Source organism: Leucoraja erinacea, chromosome 3 (assembly GCF_028641065.1).
Source record: "Leucoraja erinacea ecotype New England chromosome 3, Leri_hhj_1, whole genome shotgun sequence".
In the NCBI taxonomy this organism is placed as follows: Eukaryota; Metazoa; Chordata; class Chondrichthyes; order Rajiformes; family Rajidae; genus Leucoraja; species Leucoraja erinaceus.
Genome location: NC_073379.1, coordinates 40,217,803 through 40,244,701, shown reverse-complemented (window position 1 = coordinate 40,244,701; position 26,899 = coordinate 40,217,803). Strand labels below are relative to the sequence as shown.

The window sequence follows — 26,899 nt, the reverse complement described above, 5'->3', positions numbered from 1 at the left end:
TCCAGAGCACAGCAACTGAAGGTAGTCACTGATGGTGGTGGAATTAAAGTTGGCATTGTGCAAGAGGCCAGAATTTGAGGAGAGTGGAGAGTGTGGAGCAATCTGGGGTCAGAAGAAATTACAGATAAGTAGGATCATACCAGGACAAAAGCAATTCATTACAGGGGGAAATTGTTACCTTTCAGGAGAGCCGTTAGAATGGCCAAGTCAATGTCCTGATGTCCCTCTGAGCCCATTCTGAAGACAGTAATCTGAAAAATTATAGAAAAGTTAAAGAGCAGTTACATTATTTATGGGATCTGAGCTTGTGATAATACTTGTGGGGAAACTGTTGAATCCATGAGAGAACTGCATAACCAGGCCACCAAAGCTCATGCATGAAATGACCATTTGGTGAGCTATCGGTACACACCAGGGTTGCTGACTCTCACCAGATGGATCCCAGGAGGAACTGTCATTAGACCTGGCCCCATGAACTGCCCCACTCAAATGTTGTCCCTTAGGGCATCCAATCTGCCCATCCTCACCCAGATCTGTCCATTGGAAAGTTTTTAATACATGGTTGTGTGGCGTTCGCAAGAACGACAACTAAGTTTTGGTGACTGGTTTTATTAACAAAACAGCTTCTTAGCTTGCAGGTATTTACAACACGTCTGACCCACAACGGTGGTCAGCACTCAATTGCCGCGCGAAAGCGAAACAGCGCGAAAACTAGCAGCCCCTCCCGAGTCACGTGACCGCGGCTTCCGAATGCCCGGTTCGATACCTGCGTGCACCAGCAGGTGCCGCTACAGTTGGGTCTTTCTTGGCTGTCAATCAAACCATCTTTCAACCCCTGTGGCTTTATGTTACTTGATGCTACTTTCTCATGAGAGTCCTGGAGATTGATCGACAATTCTTGGATGCCCTGGGTCAATTCTAGAGGCTTGACAATCAGATTACTTAGACTTGGTGCATCTAGTGTGGAATCTCACCTTCTGTTCACTCTGGGGCTTCAGAACCCCCTGGATATTGAAACTCCCCCCCTGTACTTACCTCTACTATCTACAGGTTCTGAGCCAATTCCACCTGGATTACACAAATGTCTTCACAAATCCACCCAAGGTATCAGTGCTCATTGGAAGATGTGGCAGGCGGAATGGAAAGCAGGGGAGAATATGAGAAAGACAACTCAACCAGTGCAGTAAATTGATCAGTTTATGAAATCAGACCCTCCTTCATCTCATCTAAAATACCAAGGAATCTGTATTTCAGAAGACACTAAGAACTGCAATGCTGAATCACCCTCAAATTCACGGACTTCACTGACACCTCTCTCACCAATCTCAATCCCTCTGTCTCTATCACAGGGGCCAGACTATTGACTGACATGTACTGCAAACCCATTGACTCCTACAGCTACCTTGACTACACATCTGGCCACCCGGCCTCTAGCAAGGATGTCAACCCTTACTCCCGTCCCTCCGATGTCCTCGTTCTTCAATAAACATGGGTTTGCCTCTACTGCTATGGATGAAGACCTCACAATGTCTCCACCTTTCACCCCACCAGCCTTTGTATCCAATGCATCATTCTCTGACATGTTCACCACCTTCAGCGCTTATCACCTCTCACTGCAATACAAGGTGATGTGTGCAGCTATAATCCCACTTATGCCCCTGTCCCACTTAGGAAACCTGAACGGAAACCTCTGGAGACTTTGCGCCCCACCCAAGGTTTCCGTGCGGTCCCCGGAGAATCCCGAAGGTTTTTGTCAGTCTCGCTACCTGCTTCCACTACCTGCAACCTCCGGCAATCACCTGCAACCTCCGGGAACTGCACGGAAACCTTGGGTGGGGCCCAAAGTCTCCAGAGGTTTCCGTTCAGGTTTCCTAAGTGGGACAGGGGCATAAGTGAATTACCACAAATCACGTGCAGAGTTATCAGTTATATTTTGAAAGTGCAGAATCAAATAAGGAAGATGAAAGAAAAATAGCTATTTCTACAGGTGTGCATTTAATAGGAGACAAGTAATTATTTTTCTAGAGATTCAGTGGGCAATGAAATGAGCTCTGGAGTCACATAAAAGCCACAGCATGGAAGCCATTCAATATTCTGTAGCTATTGTGTCACAATGTTGGAGTGTAAATCTCATGCCGTGTTCTGGACAAAAAGGCAATAATATTTGTTTAAACAGCAAAAGTTAATTATTGTTACATGAAATCCAATTACAAAAGAGGGAGTAAAGTCTCTAAGAAATGTCTTGCTTGTGAATGTGACGCTTTGCAAGCATTTACACTTTTTAACCCAATCTTTGGGGGGATAAGAACATTTGACCAGTTTTTCTTTATTGGCACATTTTTAAAGTGTTGTTACTGGAGTTGCAATGATGGAAATATCACAGCCAATTAATGCAAGCAAGGTTCTGCAGATGTTGATGTGATAATGCCCTGTTGTAGTGATGTCAAATGTTTGATAAAAAATAATGATCAGGAGGCCAGGACAAATTCCCATGTCCTTCTTCAAATAGTGTACTGGGATCTTAAGCAACTGCTGAAGGAACTCAGTGGGTCAGGCAGCACCTGTGGATGTTTTGGGTCCTTTCTTCAAGATTCCGGCATCTGCAGGATATGGGATCTTATACTCACTTGTGATTTCCATTGAACATTACCTAACCACAGCACCATCTACAGTGCAGTGCTGATAAAGGTGCTATTGCATGGAGTATAGCACCCACCCAGCCTGCGTTGTGCTGCTTGAGTGTTTGGAGGGTGAGTGGAACGCCTTCAACACCAACGCTTCCACTGAGGCTCAGCTAATGCAGCAAAGGATGAGAATGAGTTAGGGCGAGGGTTCTTGGTTCTTGGTTGGTTTCTTGGTCCTCCAAAATATTCCAAATGGAATTTACACTGGAGGTGGAAGAAAAATGCCAGCACAAGTCATTTGGCCTGAATGATTGTGTTTGAAAATTTTACATTCTGATGTTATTTAGGGAAGGGAATCTACCATCCTTGACTAATCTGCCCTACCTGCAACTCCCTGCCTAGTGAAAATGCACAGAAGGATGTCGATTGAGAGGCAATTAAGTTAGGGCACTAAATGGCAAGCATTGCTTTTTAGTGTTCAATAGCAGCACCCCCCTCAAGGGCTAGGCAGAGAAAGATGAGACCATTAATGCATTATGTGAAAATGAATTAAAAGCCTCATTTTATACATATATTTACATCCCCCGTCCTCCTTGGGTTACAGTAGGAACTGTTCACATCGGATATACGATTGCAAACCTAGTTCCCCCAAGTGGACAAAGATGCTACCAGAGGTGAGATATCCCAGAGGGATAGATTGCTGGAGAAGCATTTTAAATCTCTTAATAATAAAACTGACATTAATAACTTAATCCTGAGCCTTTTCCAGTGTTCTTTTGAAAGATCTTGTCATCAACCAGGTTTGAAATGCGATTTATAGTTTAAAGAGGACAGTGCTGTTGGCCAGGGTGGCGAGTCTCTAGATGGGATTCGCAAACTAGACATCATTATTCGTCCTGGGTTCATGTGGCCAATTTCCAGCTGATGTCAAGAAAAGTTACCTGTAGCTAGCTCCACACCAGCCAGCGAATCCATCCCATCAGTCTCCCAAACGCCAACTCGTATGTACGTGCCGCATACAAGTCGAGCACTTGTAAACTGGGGACAAGCTGTACCATGACTAGAGAAGTGTGCCAAAGCATTGCTCGCTGAATTGACTTTGACGTTATGTAAGTCATAAGAGCAACTATTTCTGCAAACATTGAATGAAATGAAGCATGAATAATAATAATAACAATATATTTTATTTTCGGGCGCCTTTCAAATCTCAAGTACACCTTACACAAATTAACAGAAGAGAAAAAAACATACAGTCGGAGAAAAATAAATAATAAGGACATCATCAATACACAAATTAAAGATAGAAATCGCACCAAAAATACAAAATCAAAAAAATCAAAAAACACAATGTGAAGAGAGAGCAGCGGCAGCTAAAGCGTGCCAGCGTCCACTCTCCCTTCCGACAGCCATCTTGGACACAGACTAACATAGTAACTACACACAGAAAAATCATCCCCCCACAATGGTTACCACTGTGGGGGAAGGCACGAAGTCCAGTCCCCATCCCCAGTTCACCCAAAGTCAGGCCTATTGAGGCCTCCGCTATTGCCTCTACGGAGGCCCGATGTTCCTGGCCGTTCTGGCCGGGTGGTGTTGCCCCGGCGTCGGGAGAGTCCTCACAGCGGCTGGGCCACCTGGAACGGCCGCTTCCTAGCAGGGGATTGTCGGCTTCCGAAGCCGACAGGGCCGCGCCGGGTTGGAGCTCCCAGGCTCCCGATGTTAAAGACGGTGCCGCCCGCTCTGCTCCGCATACCCGCAGCCCGGAGGTGTTGATCTCGGCGGTCACCTCTCACCGGAGCTCCAGCGCGTCGATCCAGCACGGCGACCCAGGCAAGGCATCGCCCGCTCCGCTCCGCGATAGCGCTGCAGCGCTGTGCCGCCAACGAAGCCGAGGTGCTGGGCGGTCCCCGCCAGGAAACGGCGCTCCACGCCCGCTGGTAGGCCACGAGGACGGGTCGACGAGCAGCACGGAGAAAAAAGCTGCCTCACCTACCAGGTAGGGACCTAGAAGTATAATTACCTCCTTCCCCCCACATTAAGAAGTCCATTTCTCCAACAAACGAAGAACAGGACTTACGAAAAACTGAAAAAAAAGAATTAAAACGGACGGCTGCTGGTTAGCTGCCGTTCCCCAAGATGGCTCCTCCTCCTCGAATGATTTGTGGGTGCTGGTTACAGGACAGGTTCGAGATGGGGAGTTGATGGTAGGCAATGATTGGCTAGACCTCTGGGATGTCTCCCTGTTTTTCAGTGGGATCCTGGAGAGGAAGTGGATTATTGTGCTGGTGAGCAGATTTAACAGGACAATAAAAGGAAGTAGTAAGAGGTCGACAATGATCAACATTGTTGTCTCTGGCAACAGGACAGAAGGAGCTGTGGAACCAATTGGAGAGCTGTATCAAAGAATCAAACCTATGGAGTAAATAGCCTCCTTTAATTCAGTAGAATTTTAGTTTTTTATTATTGGCCTACTGATGACACTGTAAAGCAGGATGATTTTTATGGTCTGATTTGGGCAAACTGTTGGCTGAAAATGGGCCAACATTTGCTGTTCGGTGGCAAACTACCCATGCTTATCGCTGATGTACAGACTACATTTGGACTTTGCTCCTCTGAATCCTTTGATATTTACTTGGACAATGTTGTGCAACATGTCGGGAACATGTGAATGGGGCAGGGCAAACGTTGAATTGTCTGGAATAAACGTTGACAGTCAAATAAGCCAGTCGATAGGGTTCGGCTATCTGTCATACATGTCAAGGGAGAATGACTTCTGAGTGTCCCTAACAAATCAGAAACATTCAAAAAATCTTTCGTAAAAACAAATTAAAAAAAACTAAATATTAATATTAAAAAAAAATTAAAGCTTTAAGAAAAACTGCACTTAATAATTAACCGAAGTAATTAAAATAAGTGGAGTTTCTTTACAATTACCACTTTTACCAACAGTTCTTCCTGTGAATGGGTTTCTTGCTCCTGACTCAAATTCAATAGGCAGATTCCTCACAGTAAGGGCTGGCATGTTGGTCAGCAAGTTTGTCCTCTTCAGCAAGACTGGAAACTGTCAGGGGAGTCCAGCAAGGTTGGGACGATTGCTTTTGAATGGAGATCCTGAACTTGCTGGCATCCGGGCAAGTGGACATGCAGACATTCAGCGGAAAACTACCAGAACTTGCCTGCTAATTCAAACGACACTGCTTCTCTCAGCAAGGGATCACATCCAGGTGTTCTGCATACTCCTTAAAATCAATGCACACTATCAATTCTTTCTCCTTGATTCCTGTTCTGTCTTCACGAGCCACTGGTCAAATGAACAGAAAACCTTTGGCATTTCAAATATAAAATAAAATATTCTAAAGTAAAACTGGGCCTCTACAATTGAAATGTGTCTGTAGTTAAATCAACTTGCTCCATGTTCGAAATTCAATGTGTTCTGGGGGAACAGTTTGAGCAGTTTGTGTAATTGACAGGAGTAGAAAATAAGATGATGAATCATTGTTCTTTGAAGATTGAGTAGGAAAATGCCAGGTGGATTAATAATATATGAGATGTAAATGTCAAGCAGGAATTATACATCTATCATTTGAATTAATTAATAGTACTCTGTAATTCCAAGTAATTTCAACGTTACTGCATTAATTGGGAGAGCGTTGATACAAAGGGTAGAGAGAGAACTGGGTGATTGCAATGAAGATTCAGTAAAAATAATAACAGGACCCAGGTCTAATATTATATCAAGGAAGACTAAACAAGTTGGCAATCTTTTCAGCAGAGGAAAGATGGTTCAGGAGTGGTCAGCACCTGATGTGGTCAGCATTAAGGTTATTAAAGGATGTGACTAAGTAGATGTGCAGAGGTTTCGACTCCTGGGGATGTCCAGAATCAGGAGCGATTAATGCCGGAGCAGAACAAATAAATCTAATCAGGAATTTAGGAGAAATGTCTTTACCCAGAGAGTGGTGGGCCCTAGAGCCACAAGATGGTTGGGTAAACCGCAGAGATGAATGTGACATGCGGCAGGTTAAAGGCATGAGGAAGAAAGGAGGGAAATGAGGCGGGGGGGGCTTGGGTCGAGGAAACAAACACTAGTTTGGCTAAATGGCCTGTTTCTCTATGGTAAATGCTATGTACTTCATGTAATAAACATATAGTAGCTTATTCATAAATTGTCTACCATCAGAAGTTTTCTTCTCTAAGGGGATTAACTACTGGCACTTGTTTCCTTAATATATTAATTAATCTATTTATACATGGCAACCAAGTGCAGATGTTTTTAATGAAGTTATTTATCATGAAAGATTTTTTAATAAGACTATCCCCCTGTATGTAACTGCCCTGACTTTAGGAAGCTTGCTGTGCATAAATAGGCTGTCATGCCTCTGACATTAAATCAGTCGCTATACTTCAAATTTGATTTGTAAATCATTTAGGGCTGTTTTGAAAAGGACGTGAAGGATGCTAGATAAATTAAATGATTTTTCTTGACCTGTTGGGTCGTTCTGGCACGTTTTGTTTCTGAGCAGCATTCCAGAATCTGTAGCATTTTGTTTCAGCAGCTCGATCAGTGCATTGCTAGTGAAAAGCACATCTGAATAATTTATTAGCAAAGCCTGAGGAGACTGCTTTAGTGTCTCATACAGCTCTTGCCAGTCACTGGGTCTACAAAGTCTAATACTCTTGCAGCACAGAGGGAATTTCTGAACACTTGTGAAGAATCATTCTGTGAAATATTTATGATGAGCCAGCGCATTTCCATATGTGTAAAATGTGATGTAGTCTCCATCATATGTTGGAGGAAACAGAGCTCCAATTGGCCCACTGCATGGCTTATGGTCTGAGAATTTCAATGTATGTAATCACAACAAAATCTTACACTTACCCTTTAGGGTAATGCAATCTCCGAAGGTGTTTCCCTGCAACGATTATTGAAGGAATTCTAACACTGACTAAGAAGGAGCTCTGGGAGTGAGTCTTTCCACCCAGTGTGGCTCTGCATGGCTCCAAAGCCCTCTCAGACCTGTTAATTTTCAAAAGTTACCTGAAAGGTGGTATTAGGCCAGGTGACCAAAACCTTAATGAATAAGTGTTTAAGAAGGAACTGCAGATGCTGGAAAATCGAAGGTACACAAAAATGCTGGAGAAACTCCCGCTGAGTTTCTCCAGCATTTTTGTGTTCCTTAACGAATAAGGTTGGTTTTAGAGGGCTTGGAATTATGCAATGAGCCAAGATTGGAGGAGGCAGAGATTTCAGATTTGTAGGGCTGGATGAATCACAGAGAGAGGGAGGTGAGGGTAAAGTGCATATTTTGAAATCCAGGAGCCTCCAGAGCAGGTAAATCTGTCAGAAAGGAATTCCATGTACCATGTGTAAAAAGTGCTTGAATATTTGAAAAGGTCACTGGGCAATGATGATACAGACCAGGAATAATGACAGTGACAGATCTACGCACAGCCACAAGTCAGAAGGGGATCGCACACAAAACTCAAGACAATCCCACACAAACAAGGCAAAGAATAATCCCACATAAACTAGGTATGTGCATGGCGATTCTGAATAATTCCTTAAACATGAATATATTCTTCATTTCCATGCACACGACTCATTTCATTAAAAATTTATAGTCCCTTCCAGAAAAATGACTGATAAATATTGTATTCATTTTGACAAATATATTTATAACTCACTTTTATTTATATTAAAATATAAATGCACAAATTACTGAAAAAATAATTGTAATGAGTGAGCTTTCACTGGAATATTAAATACTGTATTGTTTCTTTTATTAGGTATTACATTGGATAATTTAAGGATTCATTTGAGAAGGAAATTGCTTTAACCTGTACCTTTGTTAAGAGTTTAAGGATCTTGGAAGCAGTATAATAAACTTTCTGGAGACACAGAGCTAAGAGATTTAATTAGTTTAGTTTAATTTAGAGATACAGTGTGAAAACAGGCACTTCAGCCCATCATGTCATTGAACACCCGTACATGTTGTTCCCCCCTTTACATCCTACACTCTGGGAACAATTTACAGAAGCCAATTAACTTACAAACCTGCACTTTTTCGAAAGTTGAATGAAACAGAGGGCCTGGAGAAAACCCACGCAGTCACAGTGAGAATGTACAAACTCTGCACAGACAGCGGTCGTAGCCAGGATTGAACCCTGGCCTCAGGTGCTGTGAAACTGCAGCTCTACCATTACACCACTGTGCTGTCCACTGCGGGTGAACCAAATGATTTAGCTTTTCTAGAGCATCTTTTATTACCTCCCAATGACTAAAATGCTTTGCAGCTAAAGAAGTACTTCCTCAGTGACATCACCCTTCTAATGTGGGAAACGCAGCAGAAATGTCTGTATACAAAACCTCTCACCGTAATGATGTTAACTTCCGGTGGGCGGCGCGGCTCTGGCCAGCAGCGGCCTCTGCAGTCTGTCCGCGTTTTATTATTTTCTGTCTGTGTTTTAATGTAGTTTTTTGTTATTTTTTGTTGGGGTGTGTGTGGGGGGGGGGGGGGGGGGGGGGGGGGGGGGGGGGGGGGGGGGGGGGGGGGGGGGGGGAAACTTTTTAAATCTCTCCCTGCACTGGAGACCCGACCTTTTCTCGTCGGGTTTCCGTTGTCGTTGGGGCCGCAACGAGGAGCGGCCTCCAACAGGAAGAAGCCGGGGACTCTGGTGCTACAACTCACCGACGCCGTCGCGGGGCTGGCCGAGTCCGGAACGGTTGGAGCGGTGGAGGAGCGCTGCTGCTGCTGCTGCTGCGGCCCGACCGGAGAGTCGGAGGCCCCAACGGCAGGTCTGTGGACGGCGGCTCCGGGAGCCCGCGGCTCCCTGGAGGGAGACCGCTTTTCAGGGCTCTCGCAACGGCGACTTCCCCCGCCCGAGTTGCGGGGTTGAAGAGCTCCTGGAGCGGGGCCTGACACCACTGCCCCGCGCGGCTTGGAATGGCCGCGGGACTCTGCGAGCGCACACCGGGGGCTCCAACATCAAGACCCGGTGTGCGACCTCGCATCACCCGGCGTGGCTTAAATGGCCGCGGGACAATTGCCATCGCCAGCCGGGGGCTTTGACTTTGACTCTGACATCGGGGGGAGGGGGGAGAGTGCAGTGGAGAATTAAGTTTATTTGGCCTTCCATCACAGCGATGTGATGGATGTTTATGTAAATTATGTTGTGTCTTGGGTCTATGTGTTTGTATGTATGGCTGCAGAAACGGCATTTCGTTTGGACCTCAAGGGGTCCAAATGACAATAAATGTATCTTATCTTATCTTATCTTAAAGATAAATATTAGCCAAGACTCCAGTGAAGATCTCTTGCTCCTATTTAACGTTGCATTAAAAGATTGATTTATATTCAATTGTGAGAGGACACAAGAGCCATTGCTTAACAAGACATCCCCAACAGTATTGCATTCCAAAATTGGTACATTCGAACATCAGTCTAGATCTTCATGTTCAACTTTATGAACCCACAGCATTCTGCCTCAGAGAGAAGGGAGTATGTAACCCAGTACGCCACTGCAAACTCCCAAGTGTGGCGCGCTTCTGATATGCTGAATGGTCCGCTCTAATCTGCTTCCTTTTTTCCACTGTCACTCTTAGGATATAACTGTATAGAATCAGATAGTCATAAAATCATATGACACACAAACAAACCCTTTCGGCCCATCATGACCATGCTGACCCTAATATCAATCGGCATTAATCCCACATACCTGGATCATGCCAGTGTCCCTCCACTCCTTTCTGATTCAAGATAAATTACTTACTAGAGTAAGTGGGACCCATTGGGTCCCAGCATCACACGGGAGGGCTGGTCCCCCAACGCAATATTCCACCTCTCCACCAATTCCAATATTGGTGGCCAGTGGGGGGGCTTTCTGGAGCACTAGTATGGGTGTTGAGGGCTGAATCAACAGGTTTCCAGAGGGCTAGTATGCATATTGTGGGTCACTCAAGCCTGTTGTGCTGGCAGCTCACTCACAGCTGGTGGGCTGGCAGTTGACTCACGGCTATTCCTTGAAATTCCATTTTTTACCACTTCAGGCAGGGTGCAAGGCCACCAAGTTCAAGTGCAGTTTCTTACCATTTGACCATACCAGGGGCCGTGGGGCAGGCAAAGGGACGTTAAATTAGGTAAGAAGGAATATAGTGTTGTCTTTCAAATAGTGAGGGGGGATGTGAAACCCATATTTGGGAAACTGACGTGTGAGAAGTTAGGGCTCCTTGTGTGAAAGGAGGCTGTTGATGGTGTAGGTGTGAGCCCATCATACACTGCGAAAATCATTGAGGAAAACCGAGAGCTTTTCCAAGGGTTGGGAAGGCTAAAAAAACATGAGTATAATATATTGCGGCAAGAGAACGTACAACCTAAGCAAAACCCGCCCCGCACTATCCCCTATAAGTTCTGGGATAAGGTCAAAGCCGTATTAGAGAGCATGGAAAGCTTGGGAGTCATAAAGCCCGTGAGTGAACCGACAGATTGGGTGAATTGAATGACTGTTGTTAGCAAGCCTAATGGTGAAGTTCGCATATGCCTTGACCCACGTGACCTCAATGCGGCCATTTGCAGGGAGCAATTCCCGATGCCGACGTTCAAGAACATTGCAACCCGCATGCCAAAGGCAAAATGGTTCTCAAAATCTGATGCTACAAGTGGGCACTGGCAGTTCCCACTGAGCGAAGACAGCTCGCATCTGACCACATTTAATACTCCCTTTGGGAGATACCGATACCTCGTGCTTCCATTTGGAATCTCATCCGCAAGTGAGATTTGGCCGCGGGCGATGCAGGGAGAGTTTTGTGATTTACAAGGGGTGGAGATAGTTGTTGATGACATTCTCGTTTGGGGTGTGAACGCAGCACAACATGACGCAAGGGTGAAAGCCCTACTCAAACGGGTGAAAGAATCCGGCCTAAAACTCAATCCCAGAAAGTCAGTAATGCGCTCAAATGATATTGACTATGTGGGACACGTCATCTCGCAAGCAGGCGTGTCGCCAAGCCCATCTCGTGTCAGCAGCATGCTACAAATGCCATACCCAACAGACAAGGCTGAAGTGCAAACGTTCTTGGGGATGGTGACATACATGGCCACGTTTATTCCGAATCTTTCGGAGATCACAGCCCCACTTAGATAGCTAACAGAAAAGGGAGTAGCGTGGCATTTTGAGCAGAAGCACAGACATGCAGTAGACAAGCTAAAGTGTCTTCTCACATCGCCACCCGTGCTCAAACTGTACGATGTGAATGCGCCCGTTTCAATTGCCACAGATGCTGCAAACAGCGGATTTGGAGCGGTCCTGATGCAAGACGAGAGACCTGTTGCCTACGCATCATGACGTGTGAACATGGCCGAGCGCAACTGTGCGACTATAGAGAAGGTACTGTGCTCCATACTGTATGCATGCAGAACGTTTCATGACTTCATTGTCGGTCAGTGCACAGTAATTCTTACTGACTACAAGCCGTTAGGAGGCTTGCTTGCTAAGCCGCTACACAAACTAAGCCCCAGACTCCAGCGCATGCGAATGCACCTGCTACGGTACGACCTGGAGATACGGTGGAAGCCGGGACGTGAAATGTTTGTCCCTGACACCCTGAGCCGGCTGCCCAGTGCAAACACACCTGTGGAAGAGCACACCGCACTGCCGAACGTGATACATGCTGTAGAAGCCATCCTACACATGTCAGACGTGTGCCTTGCGCAGTTCAATGCTGAAACAGAAAAAGATCGAACCTTAACACTGTTGTGCGTGTATATAAGAAAGGGTTGGCCTAGTAACAGGCATGATCTGCCCTCGGATTTGACTCCGTTTCATACATACCATGACGAGCTGGTTGAAGTTGACGGATTAGTCTTGAGGGAAAACTGAATCGTAGTCCCCCAAAGCATGCGGAGGCAGATGCTGAACGCGCTACATGAATCACATCTGGGAGTAGTGAAACTTAAATAATGAGCCCGCAATTTATTTATGTGGCCTGGAATGAATGCACAGATTGAGGACACAGTGGGAAATTGCTCGATATGTCAGGCGACTAGGAAAGCACAAGCAAGCGAGCCGCTAACACCAGACTTCATCCCCAGCAGACCTTGGTCTAAGGTCGTCGCAGATATCTTCCATCTGGATGGAGTTGACCACTTGCTTGTAGTGGACTATTACTCCAAGTACCCAGAAATAGCGCAACTGCCAGACATGACGTCACATTCGTTGATACGAGAGATGAAGGGCATGTTTGCCCAGAATGGCATTCCTGACTTGGTGATGACAGACAACGCGAGACAATTTGACTGTGCTGAGTTTCACAAATTCAAGGATGAATGGGAATTTGCCCATGTCACCTCAAGTCCCATATATCCACAGAGCAACGGGCAGGTGGAGCGCTGTGTGCAAACCATGAAAAGTATCATGAGGAAAGCCAAACGCAGCAGCTGTGACCCGATGTACGCCATCCTCAAATACCGCAACACCCCCCTTGATGGGACATGCGGTTATGCCCCCTCACAGCTACTGTACAATAGACTGATAAGAAACATATTGGCGTTGTCTTTATCGCTCCTACAGCCCCATCCTGTCCCTCCCATGGGACCGCAACTAGCCGTCTGGCAAGAAAAACAGGCAGCGTACTTCAATGAGAAGGCAAGCGTCGAGTCGCTGCCGCGCCTGGAGCGACAACAACAGTTGTGGTTTCGTGCCAAACCAACTGAGTGGCAACGTGGCCAGATTCCACGAGAAAACATGTGGCCTCGGAGCTACTTCATTTCTACACTGAGCGGTACAGAGTACCGGAGAAACAGGAAGGACATCCGACCTGCGCACAAAGCAGCTGAGCCATGCCCTGGCAACACGCAGCAAAAGAGCTCGAAAACTCTCCCAGATAGAAGAGCCCCTCTCCCAGACGGAGCAAGTCTTCCAGACCCAAGAGAACAATCACAGCCCACATCACAAGGTTATGTGGTGGGGGAACCTACTCGAAGCGAGCCAAGCCACACTCACACACAACAGAAATACAACACAGAACGAGTCGGAAATACGACTCGCACAAGAAGTGGCCGATTGTCAATACCCCCAACTCAACTTGTTATGTAAAATAGTTAGGCAATGATTTTATAGTTTTGTAGTATAAAGAGCACTGTGTTAATTGTGGTACTTTATCCACATTAAATTGATTAAAGGTTAAATGTATTAGTATTGAAATAGTTTGTATTGTACATGAATTTGACCCCAAAGTTGAAGGGGGAGATGTGATGTAAATGCTGGTGCCATCTTGAAACATTTGTACTCGTCATCAATGTGTAAATGCCAGTGCCCTCTTGAGGCCAGGAGTACAAGCTGCGGAGTGTGCCTGTGCCTCGTGACTGATGACAAGTGACCTTCTAGTAGTTTCTGTTGGTTGTTGGATATAATAAACTTTTCTTACAAGATGTTGGATGTGTATTAATTGTGCTTGTCACAACAGGGTCTTGCAGCAGACATTACAGGTTCTAGTCTTGGTAGCATTCTGTCAAACCTCTTCTGCAGCCTCTGCAAAGCCTCTTCCACCTTCCAACAGTGGGACGATCAGAACTGCACACAATACTCCAAATGCTGCCTAACGGAAGTTCTATAACGCTGAACATGACTTCCTGACTGTTATACTCAATGGCCCAAACAATGAAGGAAACCATACCATATGCCTTCTTCACCACTCCATCCATGTGCCATCATTCATTAGGATTTGGAATGATAGATGGACAAAACCAATACAGAATAAACCTTCCAGAGGAATTGGGTAAATACTTGAAGGAGAAAAAAGAAACAGAAATTTGGGGAGAGGTCAGGGCAGCAAATGAAATAGTTTGCTCTTTGAAAGAGGCAGCACAAACTCTTGTTCTACTTTTATAGGGACATTAATTTTTCACATTTTTTAAGATGTAGTCTAATCCATAACATAATATTCAGACTCAGCTGCAGCAGGGGAAGGTATCGATGAATTTCACTATCTGCAGTGTTAAAGGACCTTTTTCCTTCTTTTGCACCTCTTGTATAATTCTCAAGGATGTTTAAGTTTGAACATTCTTGTGGCCACTTTGCTGAGCAGTGGATAGAATCTACCACTCATGAAACTTGGTCTAACTCACAAAGGAACACAGGGAAATAGGAGCAGGAGTCAGCCATGCCATATTTCAAGCCAATCTCACCATTCAACATTGTCATGGTTGATCTATGCTGGCCTCAATCATGTCACTCTCACACCCCCACAGCACCTGGGAGAAACCCCCACTAGGACACGTTTCAATACACAGACACATTAGTTTAGTTTAGTTTAGTTTAGAGATACAGTGCAGAAACAGGCCATTTGGCCCACCGAGTCCACACCAACTAGTGACCCCCCCACACCAGCATTATCCCACACACACTGGGGACAATCTACAATTTTACCAAGCCGATTGGCCTACAAACCTGTACATCTTTGGACTGTGGGAGAAAACCAGAGCACCTGGAGAAAACCCACGCAGGTCACGGGGAGAACGTACAAACTCTGTCACTCGTGGTCAGGATCGAACCTGGGTTTCTGGTGCTGTGAGGCAGTAACTCTACCTCTGCGCTCATCTTCACAACATACCGGTCAATTTTTAAACTACTGCCATATCACTTTTATTTTCTTCCCACGGTGAAGGTGCCCAATTAGTGGCCGATTCAGGAAAAGGGGAGATGCAGCGAGACCTGGGTGTCATGGTTACACCAGTCATTGAAAGTAGGCATGCAGGTGCAGCAGGCAGTGAAGAAAGCAAATGGTATGTTAGCATCCATAGCAAAAGGATTTGAGTATAGGAGCAGGGAGGTTCTACTACAGTTGTACAGGGTCTTGGTGAGACCACACCTGGAGTATTGCGTACAGTTTTGGTCTCCAAGTCTGAGGAAAGACATTCTTGCCATAGAGGGAGTGCAGAGAAGGTTCACCAGACTGATTCCTGGGATGTCAGGACTTTCATATGAATAAAGACTGGATAAATTCGGCTTGTACTCGCTAGAATTTAGAAGACTGAGGGGGGATCTTATAGAAACTTACAAAATTCTTAAGGGGTTGGACAGGCTAGATGCAGGAAGATTGTTCCCGATGGGGAAGTCCAGGACAAGGGATCACAGTTTAAGGATAAGGGGGAAATCTATTAGGACCGAGATGAGAAAAACATTTTTCACACAGAGAGTGGTGAATCTCTGGAACTCTCTGCCACAGAAGGTAGTTGAGGCCAGTTCATTGGCTATATTTAAGAGAGAGTTAGATGTGGCCCTTGTGGCTAAGGGGATCAGGGGGTATGGAGAGAAGGCAGGTACGGGATACTGAGTTGGATGATCAGCCATGATCATATTGAATGGCGGTGAAGGCTCGAAGGGCCGAATGGCCTACTCCTGCACCTAATTTCTATGTTTCTATGTTTCTATATTTAACAATGTTCAAACTGCAGATATTTTTGGATGAATTGTCAAGTAAAAGCCCCCTCCCCACTGGAGGACATAAAATACATGACAATCTTTTGTGGAAGACCAGGAGAGTTCTTCGCATTGTCCTGGCCATCTTAACCCTCCATGAACATCACTGAAAAAATAATTATCTCACCCTTATCGCATGGATATTTGTGGGGTCCTACAGTATGCAAAATTGAGTATCAGGTTTCTAATTTTATCATGTACTACTTTGCAGCAGTGGGTTGAGAATGCTGGCTGCAGAGAGCAAGTGAGACCAGCGATCACTGAGGCACTACAATACAATACAATACAATACAATACAATACAATACAATACAATACAATACAATTTATTGTATTGGGATAATATTGGGATAATATTGACTGGAAAGCTCTTTCGTATACCCTGACCTGTGAAAGATTTGTAAGCCTTCTTTAGCTGATATTATTTGAAATGTTAAGAAATACCAGTTTAAAAAAACCTTCTTTATCTGGGTCTTACTGGAAACAGGTAAACTGGTTTAATAGGAATACTCAAATACAATTCTTGTTGCAGAATTGATTTTTTTAATTTATTCAGCCAGTGTAAACAAGTTGGGAATTTAGATGCAGTGTTCAGATCTCCTGGGAATGTTAAGGAACCTTTCCCTGGCTTGCTTTAAACATATTCTTGTTATGTTTTATATCATTATATATGATCCGACAGTTCATCGCTTGGTAAAATTACACCAATCACACTGTTATCAAAAATCACCAACATATCAATCCTTAAGAAATACATTATTACACCAAGAATGTAAAAAAATATACAAATATGAGGAATAAGTGTAGGAAAAGTCCCTAACATTGCCCAAGCCAGCTCCGTTATTCAATACGATCATGACTAATATCATCTTGGCTTCAACTCTACTTTCCTAGTCTGGTCTCCATAACTCTCTATTCCCCTGTTGCCCAATAAGTATCAACTGATACTCAGTGATGATGATAATTCCTGAATTATAGTTGATAGCCCAGGCCTAGGGTTTTTCTCCCTCCCCCAGCCCACCTCATGCTACTCCGATGGTCTCATTTACCTTTTGCAGCCAGATTCCTTGAAGCCTTGCTGCAGAGCAATTCATGAGAAGCTTTGCTGCCTCAGGTGATAAAATCAACCCCGGATCTGCCTGATGGCTTTGTGATAAATCAAAAGTCATTTTAACTATCTCTCTAAGTTTCTGAGTGATCTGGGTTATTTGATTGAAAGATGCAACATGGAAATAGGTACTTCAGTCCACAGGGCCCATACCAACCATTGATCACCCATTCACACTAGTTCTATGGTACTTTCACTTTCACATCCACTCCCTGCATACTAGGGACAATTTACAGAGGCCATTTAGCCTGCAAACATGCACATCTTTGAGCATCCAAAGGAAACCCTGGCGGTCCCAGGGAACACACGGAAACTCCACACAGACAGCACCCGATGTCAAGATGGATCCTGTGCCTCTGGCACTGTGAGGCAGCAGCTCTACCAGCTGCACCACTGCACTGTTTAGAAATTGTTGAAAATATATCCAATTAATTAAAACAAAATTATCTAAAAATAATTACAAAAAAATAAATGTGGTTGGATATATATCTACTACTCTAAATTAGTTAAGGGCATAAATGTAAAGTGAAGCAAAGAAAAAGAGAAAACAAAACATAACCATTACTTACTGTTTTTTAAATGAAGGTTGGCGGCTTTGTTCAGATGAATGGTATTGTTACAGATTTGTCAGCCCAAGGGCGATGTAAAGCTCGGGAGGGCAGATATGGAGTACATCTCGTTTCCCAGCTCGGGAAGATTTGGACACATCTATGGTCTCAGTGGTCAGTCCAGCAGCAGAACGAGAGATTAGATGCACCGACACCTGACTCTAATGTGGTCAGTACTTCCACACATTCAGTACAGGTGCAGAAGGTAATGCTGACCCAAGGGAAGGAAGCAGCTTACAAATTGCTGGTCAAAAGCAAGTACAATTGGCCCCTTTAATATATATTTTTGGACTGGCTTCAAGTTTCCTCTTGGAACTGATGATGGGTAAAACTTAGATTAGACAAAGCCAGGATGAGTTTATGAAAGGGAAATCATATTTAACAAATCCATTTGGATTTCTTGTGAATCTAACCTGTAGATAAGGAAAACAAGTGGATGTAATACTTTCAGAAGACTTTAAAAGGTTATCGTGCTAAATTAAAGCACATGGGATTGGACAATAGGTTGGCATGGATTGGGAATTGGTTGACAGACAGAAACAGCGAGAAGAATAAGTAAGTCTATTTCAAGGTGACGGAAGGCATCACAGGGTACCACAGGGATCAATGTTTGAGTCTCATTCACAATATACACTATTTTAAATATAAAATGTCCATGTTTGCAGATGACACAAAGCTGGGAGGGTATGTGAGCTGTGAGGGGCATGTGACAAATGTATAGAAGTTGCAATGTGATTTGGACAAGGTGAATAAGTGGGCAAATGCAAGGCAGATAAATGTGTGTGTTTTGTACTTTGGTTCTAAAAGCAGAAAGTCAGATTATTATTTGAATGGTGATAGGAAAAGGTGAGGAGCAACAAAAGTCAAAGTCAATTTTATTCGTCACAAGATGGATCATTCTCTTTTCTCCTCTCTTCCGTCAGACAGAAGATACAAATGCTTGAAAGCATTAAACACCAGATGTATAATCAGCCTTTTCCCCATTATTATCAGCCTTTTGAATGGACTTGTCATATGCTTGGGATGAATTTTCCGATCTTCCAATCTACCTCGTTGCAGCCCATGCACTTTTTTAAAAAATCATCTGCACTTTCTTTGTAGCTTTAACACTATATTCTATACTGTTTATTTTCTCCTTTGTGTTACCTGATGTACTTATGTATGGTGTGCCTTGTCTAGATAATGTTTTTCACTGTATCTCGGTACATGTGACAATAATAAATCAATGCTAGAGTGTCCTTGAATACCAGCTGCTAAAGCAAGTGTTCAGGTACTGCAAGACAAATGGTGTGTTGGTGTTAATTGCAAGAGGATTTGAGTACAGGGGTAAAGATGTTGTGTTGCAGCTGCTGTGGCTTGGTTAGACCACATCTGAAATTTAGTGTTGAGGTCTGATCACCTTATCTGAGGAAGGATGTTTTTGACAAAGAAAGAGCTCGGTGAAGGCTCACTGGGATGGCAAGACTGGCGTATGAGGAGAGGCGAGACCATCAGGCTACGTTCACTTGAGTTCAGCAGAATGAGAGGGGATCTCATACAGGGTATGCTGTTTGGAACCAAGATCAGTAGACACTCAACTGCAGAAGGTTGTGGAGGCCAAGTCATTACATGTATTCAGGAAGGGGGTAGATATATCTCTTAATGCCATGAGGATTTAAGGATATGGGGAGAAGGTGGGAACTGGGCACTGAGGTGGTTTAACAAACGTGTTCATGTCGAATGGTGGTACAGACTTTAAAAGACCAAAATACTACTACTACTGCCTCTTTTTTTAAGTTTCACACAAATACCTGCCTCCGATCATTTCCTGCTGTTACTCTTGCTTCAAGTATCAGAATTTAGAGAAATACCTTCCATGAGGCTGACAATACTGGGGGGAAAGCTGGCATACTTCACCATTCCTATAATAATCTCAGTTTCTGCTTTTTTAAAACAGAGTACATAATCTCAAACTTATCCGCATTAAAGTTTACCTGCGTCGATCTGAGGCTCTTTGAAAGAGCTATTCAATGTCCCCTGGTCTATTTAAGTTTCCATCGGCCTGTCTTTTAAGCTTTCCTAATGTTTCCTTTCTAAGCATTTATCCAAATTTATAATGATAAATGAATGCCCCGAATGAATTTGCTTCTGCTGCCCTTTCAGGCAGTTTGTGTCAAATCACAACAATCTTCTACATGAATAAACTTTCCTCATGTTCCCAGCGGCACTTTTACCAATTATATTTAATTAAGATTAATAATGGGCTTCCATTTTACTCTCTCCTGTCAAAATCATTGTATCAAGTTTCTACCACGATTAAACAGAAAGCATGATTTACATTATTACTGTTTAAGTAATATTTTCTGTCAGACTGTATTTGAAACAAAAGAGACCATCAATGAAGCACCATTACTACGAATAGTTGCAGGGGGAAGCCATTCAGACCCTCGTGTTTGCTGCTCCATTTGAAACAGGTTGTGGCTGATTCTGTGCCTCAGGTCCAATCTCCTGCCAATCCTCCTATCCTTGGATCCCTAGAGCATCCAGAAACCTGTCAGTCCCAAACTGCAGTACAGTTAATAGCTGGAGTATTGTGTGCAAGTTTGGTCTCCTAATTTGAGGAAGGACATTATTGCTATTGAGGGAGGTCAGCGTAGGTTCACCAGGTTAATTCCTGAATAGCAGGTCTGACATATGATGAAAGAATAGGTCGACTGGGCTTGTATGAGAGGGAATCTTATAGAAACATAAAATTATTAAAGGGTCGGACAGGATAGATGCAGGAAAAATGTTTGCGATGTTGGGAGAGTCCAGAACCAGGGGTCACAGTTTAAGAATAAAGGGTAGGCCATTTAGGACTGAGACGAGGAGAAGCTTTTTCACCCAGAGAGTTGTGAATCTGTGGAATCCTCTGCCATAGCCGGCAGTGGAGACCAATACACTGGATGTTTTCAAGAGATTTAGCTCTTAGGGCTAAAGGAATCAAGGGATATGGGGAAAAAGCAGGAATGGTGTACTGATTTTAGATGATCAGCTATGATCATATTGAATGACGGCACTGGCTCGAAGGACTGAATGGCCTACTCCTGCACTTATTTTTCCATGTTTCTATGTTTCGATGTTTCTATGAGCAGATACAGCTCTCTGGGGCTGGGAATTCCACACATTCACAACCCTGTCAATCTTTAAAATGCTCAACTCTATGCTAAGTTGCAACGCTAAATTAACTCTTAGTTCCAGGGGAATCAGGCAATCCCACTGCACCATCCCCCTCAAATTCAAGGAAGCATTTGCCGCCTGTGCAATATTAGTTGGTTTGCCCTCATGACTGGAGGGATGATAGTTGCCGACCACCTTAGCAAAATGTGATTTACAAACTGGATATTTTTAGGTGGTTGAGCAATCTACAAGAGAGGGACAACTACAAGATGTCTGTCTATCTCTCTATCTCTTTGCCTTTCTATCTTTCTGTCTCTCTGTCTTTATGTCTCCGTCTCTTTGTCTGTCTGTCTATCTGTCTCTTTTTCTCCTCTTTCATTTGTTGGAGATATACCTCTCGCCTTTCCTCTCTGTCTCACTTTCAATATCTCTCTGTTTTCCTTTCTCTGATAATTTTACAATACTAACATCCCCAGTCACTCTGACAACAGTGACCATAAGCTCTGCAATTCCCTCTTTAGGCCCACTTATCCTTCTCTCCTCCTTTAAGCATCCCCGTGAAACATACCTCCTGGACTGAGCGTTTACTCACCTGACCGAAAATCCCCCCTCCCACTCAATTCCTGTTCAATAGTTCTCCTGTGAGATGCCAAGACAATTTTTAGATCTTTAAGACATGTTGTTATGAATTATAGGCAAAATGCTGGAGTAACTCAGCGGGACATGCAGCATCTCTGGAGAGAAGGAATGGGTGAAGGAATGAGAGAATAGTCGCCTGTCTGCTCAGTTACTCCAGCATTTTGTCTCTATCTTCGGTGCAAACCAGCATTTGCAGTTCCTTCTTACACATTTATCGTGAACAACCTTTGATGCCACAGGACAAGTGGCTCACTCTTACCTTTGTGCATTCACTGGACTGTGAGAGGAAAGCACTAGATTGCCAGACAGGATGATCAATCCGCACAACTCAGCCCCAGAGTGAGGGTGTTGCCAACTCTGCCAGACACAACATTGAAACCAACTTATCTTTACAGATAGAGTCAGGGTAAGATGCCCCAGGAGGTGACCGTTGGTCAACATGTGACACTGACCCACATGTGTACACTCTTGAGAGATTTTATGGAGAGAGAGAGGGAAACCACTGGTACAAACATAAAAAAAAACTGCACATGTTGCAATTTTTTGAAGATAAAAGCAGAAAGTGGTTTCTGGTGTACGGGTCCTGAATCTGGAACGTTAACTTTGTCCCTCTACCAACACATGCCGACTGACCTGCTGAAGGTTTTCAGCTTTTGCTTTGAAAGCATTGTCCTTCTGAAGAGTCCCGGGTTCACTGCCTGGAGGGCTGGTGGTGGCAGGAGCTATCTGGCTGTGTACCTGTGCTGCGAGCTGTGCTTTGCAGAGCCTCAGAATGGGAGCTGGAATTATCCTGATCAGTTCTTGCTCCTGACGCACGGTCACACCATGTTCTCGATGGACTCCTTGTGCATCACAAATTTAAAGAAGAAATTCCAGAGAATGAGTCCTTGGAAGCAGAAAGAAGACCACTGGGATGTGGTGGTTACATCTGGGATTTGCAAGAGGCCAATGCTGGGGGAGTGCAGAGATTTTGGTGGGTTGCAGGAGGTTGCAGAGATTGTTGGGAGGAGAGGAAGCCATGGAGAGAAATGTAAACAGGATGTGAATTATAAAATGGAGGCGCTGCCTGCAGAGGAGCTGGGATAGGCAGTGGTGTTGGGTATAGGATGGGTTGGCATCATAGTCATACAGCGTGGAGACAGGCCCATCGGCCCAACTTGCCCACGCCGGCGAATGTACCCCTTACATTGCCCCCTCCCTGCGTGTGTTTGGCCCATATCCCTCTAAACCTATTCTATCATGATTATTTTATACTTTATTGTCACATGTGACGTCACAATGATATTCTTTGCTTTGCTTACCCAAGGTATGCAAAGAGTCACCACATAAAGAGCGTCAACAAACATGTAAGGTACACAAAAATGCTGGAGGAACTCAGCGGGTGCAGCAGCATCTCTGGAGCGAACGAGATAGGCAACGTTTCGGGCCGAAACCCTTCTTCGGAACATGTACCTGTCTAAATGTTTCTTAAACGTTGTGATAGTCCCTGCCTCAACTACCTCCTCCTGCACCTCGTTCCATATACCTACCACCTTTTCTGTAAAAAGGTTGCCCCTATTAAATCTTTCCCCCCTCACCTTAAACCTATGTTCCCTGGCTCTTGATTCCCCTACCATGGTTAAAAGATTTTGTGCATTTACAATATCTATTCCGCTCAAGGTCTTATACACATTTATAAGATCACCCCTCATCTCCTGCACTCCAAGGAAGTGCTAGGTGACCTAAAGTCCTCGCCTGCTCAACTCAATTATAACTCAAGCCCTCGAGTCCTGGCAACATCTTCATAAATTTTCCAGATATCCTTTCTAGCTGAACAACATATTTTCTATAACAGAGTGAGTGGATGTGACTTGGTGTGAATTAGGACACAGGTAGTGGTGTTGCAGATATGTTTGTTTACCTTGTGGTATCATAGTCTAGGATTTATCTTGGAGAAACTCAGCGGGTGAGGCAGCATCTATGCCTCTTCTTGAACTACGATTCATCTTGTTGTATTTGAGTTGAATTACTGTAGCTTCAAATGGTAATTTATCAAATTAATCTCAAGCAGGTTTCTCAGAAGGGATTACTCCAGTGTCATGAATATTTACTTTCAAATTAAAGGTTGGTTTGTTAAAATGGATGTGAAGATGTTGATGAAAATTAAGAAGATTATCCAAGGGATCTATTTTTTAATTATAAACAGAATTAACTTTGTCATCACACCGTGTTTGATGTGATGTACACTCTGCATGAAAAGGAAATGTTTCATTGACTGTGCGGAGTTTTGGTCTCTACATAATGACATGATAAATGCAGAGAATCATAGTCATACAGCACAGAAAAAAGACTCTTCGGCCCAACTTGTCCATGCTGACACAATTCGTAGTATAGAAATAAACCCTTTGGCCTAATGCTAGATTTTACACTCCAGCAATCCTCATCCTATTCCATTCCCTTGCACTCATCAGCATATCCTTGCATTCTCATGTGTTTATTCAGCAGCTCCTTCCACCCCCCCACCCTTCCCCCATAGTCAACTCAACCTCTCCCTATGGGAGTGAGTTCCACATTCTCACTGTACCCTAGGTGGAAAAACTTCTTCTCAATTCCACATTTTGTTTACTCACAATCAGTTCCTCGTTGTGCACTTAAGACACAAGCAAATCACCTTCATAAAGATTTTAGCTCTCCTTTCCATGGGAAATGTGAATGAAAAAGCCTTTGGATGGATCGCTACCTGTTGGTACTTTATGGTGAAGAAGAATCACCTTAAAGGACAGTACTAAATCGTCACAAGCCTGTTAATACTGCTAGTTCTTACACAGCAACAACTCTTTTCCGTCCCTTGGGTGAAAGAGAGATAGAATCAGTGGATAAAGTAGATTCAGTTTATTGCAACCTGTCCATTATTAGTTCATTTCCTGGTCGTGTGAAATTAATGCATTTGCCGGTGGGTATTAACAAAACACATAGGCAGGATGTTTAATGATTTTTTTTATATAAAGAAATGTCAGACACCAACAATAATGAGTAAATAATAAAAAAATATAATACTAAATGCTCACAAAATCACAGCAAATAATACATCATAGCATTCAAATTATAAAATACAAATACTGAACACAAAGCAGCCTCTCTTACACTGTAGAAAAAAGAAATAATTCCAGAAAAGTATATATAATATACAAATTGGGAAGAAAGCAAATAATTTACTTTGAGACAAGATTACTGAATGATTGGTTTCTTTCCCCCATTTTGAACAGTGTGACTACAGTTGCCTTAATCTTCAGCCTTAGAACTCCCTCTTCCAAACTTTCTGCTTCTCATTGGGTCTTTAAGATCCTCTTTAAAATCAATTTCTTCAATTGAGCGTCTGGTGATCTAATATCTCTATAAATTAATCCATGTTAATTTTTGTTTTGGTAGAGTTCTTGTGAAGCAGGGTGGATATTTAGCTATGTGAGAGATAATGTAAAAATGTCATTATCAAACATGAATTTTGACCAATTTAAGTAGTAATTGATGGAGTGAAAAGAAATAACGTGGTCATTCAACATAAAAACAGTGAATGCTGAAATCACTTGGCAAATCAGGCAGCATCCGTGGAAGGAGAAACTTTAATGCTTCAGCTCAATGAGGTGCCATCAATCTGAAACATTAATTCTGTTTCTGTTTCCGTTTCCATTTCCATAGATGCTGCATGACTTTCTGAGTGTTTCTAGCATTTTCTGTTTTTATTTCAGATTTCCAACAACTGCTCTTTTTAATATTTTTAACAAGGTTATTCAACCTTCATCTTGCCACCCCTACATCCCACCCTATCAGTCCTCTGAGGTTAGACACAAAATGCTGGAGTAACTCAGCGGGACAGGCGGCATCTCTGGAGAGACGGAATGGGTGATGTTTCAGGTCGAGATCGAGAGTCAGGGGAGAGGGAAACTAGAGATATGGAAGGATAAGGTGTGAAAACGACAGGTCAAAAGGCAATATCTCCAAGTTTGCGGATGACACTAAGCTGGGGGGCAGTGTTAGCTGTGAGGAGGATGCTAGGAGACTGCAAGGTGACTTGGATAGGCTGGGTGAGTGGGCAAATGTTTGGCAGATGCAGTATAATGTGGATAAGTGTGAGGTTATCCATTTTGGTGGCAAAAACAGGAAAGCAGACTATTATCTAAATGGTGGCCGATTAGGAAAAGGGGAGATGCAGCGAGACCTGGGTGTCATGGTACACCAGTCATTGAAAGTAGGCATGCAGGTGCAGCAGGCAGTGAAGAAAGCGAATGGTATGTTAGCTTTCATAGCAAAAGGATTTGAGTATAGGAGTAGGGAGGTTCTACTGCAGTTGTACAGGGTCTTGGTGAGACCACACCTGGAGTATTGCGTACAGTTTTGGTCTCCAAATCTGAGGAAGGACATTATTGCCATAGAGGGAGTGCAGAGAAGGTTCACCAGACTGATTACTGGGATGTCAGGACTGTCTTATGAAGAAAGACTGGATAGACTTGGTTTGTACTCTCTAGAATTTAGGAGATTGAGAGGGGATCTTATAGAAACTTACAAAATTCTTAAGGGATTGGACAGGCTAGATGCAGGAAGATTGTTCCCGATGTTGGGGAAGTCCAGGACAAGGGGTCACAGCTTAAGGATAAGGGGGGAAATCCTTTAAAACCGAGATGAGAAAAACTTTTTTCACACAGAGAGTGGTGAATCTCTGGAACTCTCTGCCACAGAGGGTAGTTGAGGCCAGTTCATTGGCTATATTTAAAAGGGAGTTAGATGTGGCCCTTGTGGCTAAAGGGATCAGGGGGTATGGAGAGAAGGCAGGTACGGGATACTGAGTTGGATGATCAGCCATGATCATATTGAATGGCGGTGCAGGCTCGAAGGGCCGAATGGCCTACTCCTGCACCTAATTTCTATGTCTATGTTTCTATGTAAAACAGACAATGTTCAAGGAAATGTAGAATGGTTCATTGTTGGTTGAGGGGAAGGTGAGAACGAGGCATACAAACAGTGAAATTAATCAGAACAGTGAAAGTAGACGGAGAACTAGGGCAGGGGGGGGATGGAGAGATAGGGAAAGCAAGGGCTACTTGAAGTTGGAGAGATCAATATTGATATCGCTGGGTTGCAAGCTGTCCAAGCGAAATATAATAATAATAATAATAATAATAATAAATTTTATTTATGGGCACCTTTCAAGACTCTCAAGGACACCTTACAAAAATTTAGCAGGTAGAGGAAAAACATGTAAGGGGAATTAAATAAATAGTAGAGACATGACTAGTACACAAAGTAAATACAGAATTCAATACAAAACACAGT

General features: G+C 43.7%; 1 protein-coding gene across 2 annotated transcripts in view; it reads right to left on the bottom strand.

The window, feature by feature from the left end:
- trpm3 (transient receptor potential cation channel, subfamily M, member 3) overlaps nucleotides 1-26,899 on the bottom strand; it is a 304,246-nt gene that overhangs the window by 81,126 nt on the left and 196,221 nt on the right. The window contains exon 9 of one of the 2 annotated variants that reach the window (XM_055632483.1): nucleotides 179-251. In XM_055632483.1, coding sequence (XP_055488458.1) covers nucleotides 179-251 — 73 coding nt within the window. Of the gene's footprint in view, nucleotides 1-178; nucleotides 252-24,561; nucleotides 25,030-26,899 lie in introns of those variants that run through there. The other variant, XM_055632482.1, reaches the window with a different exon arrangement.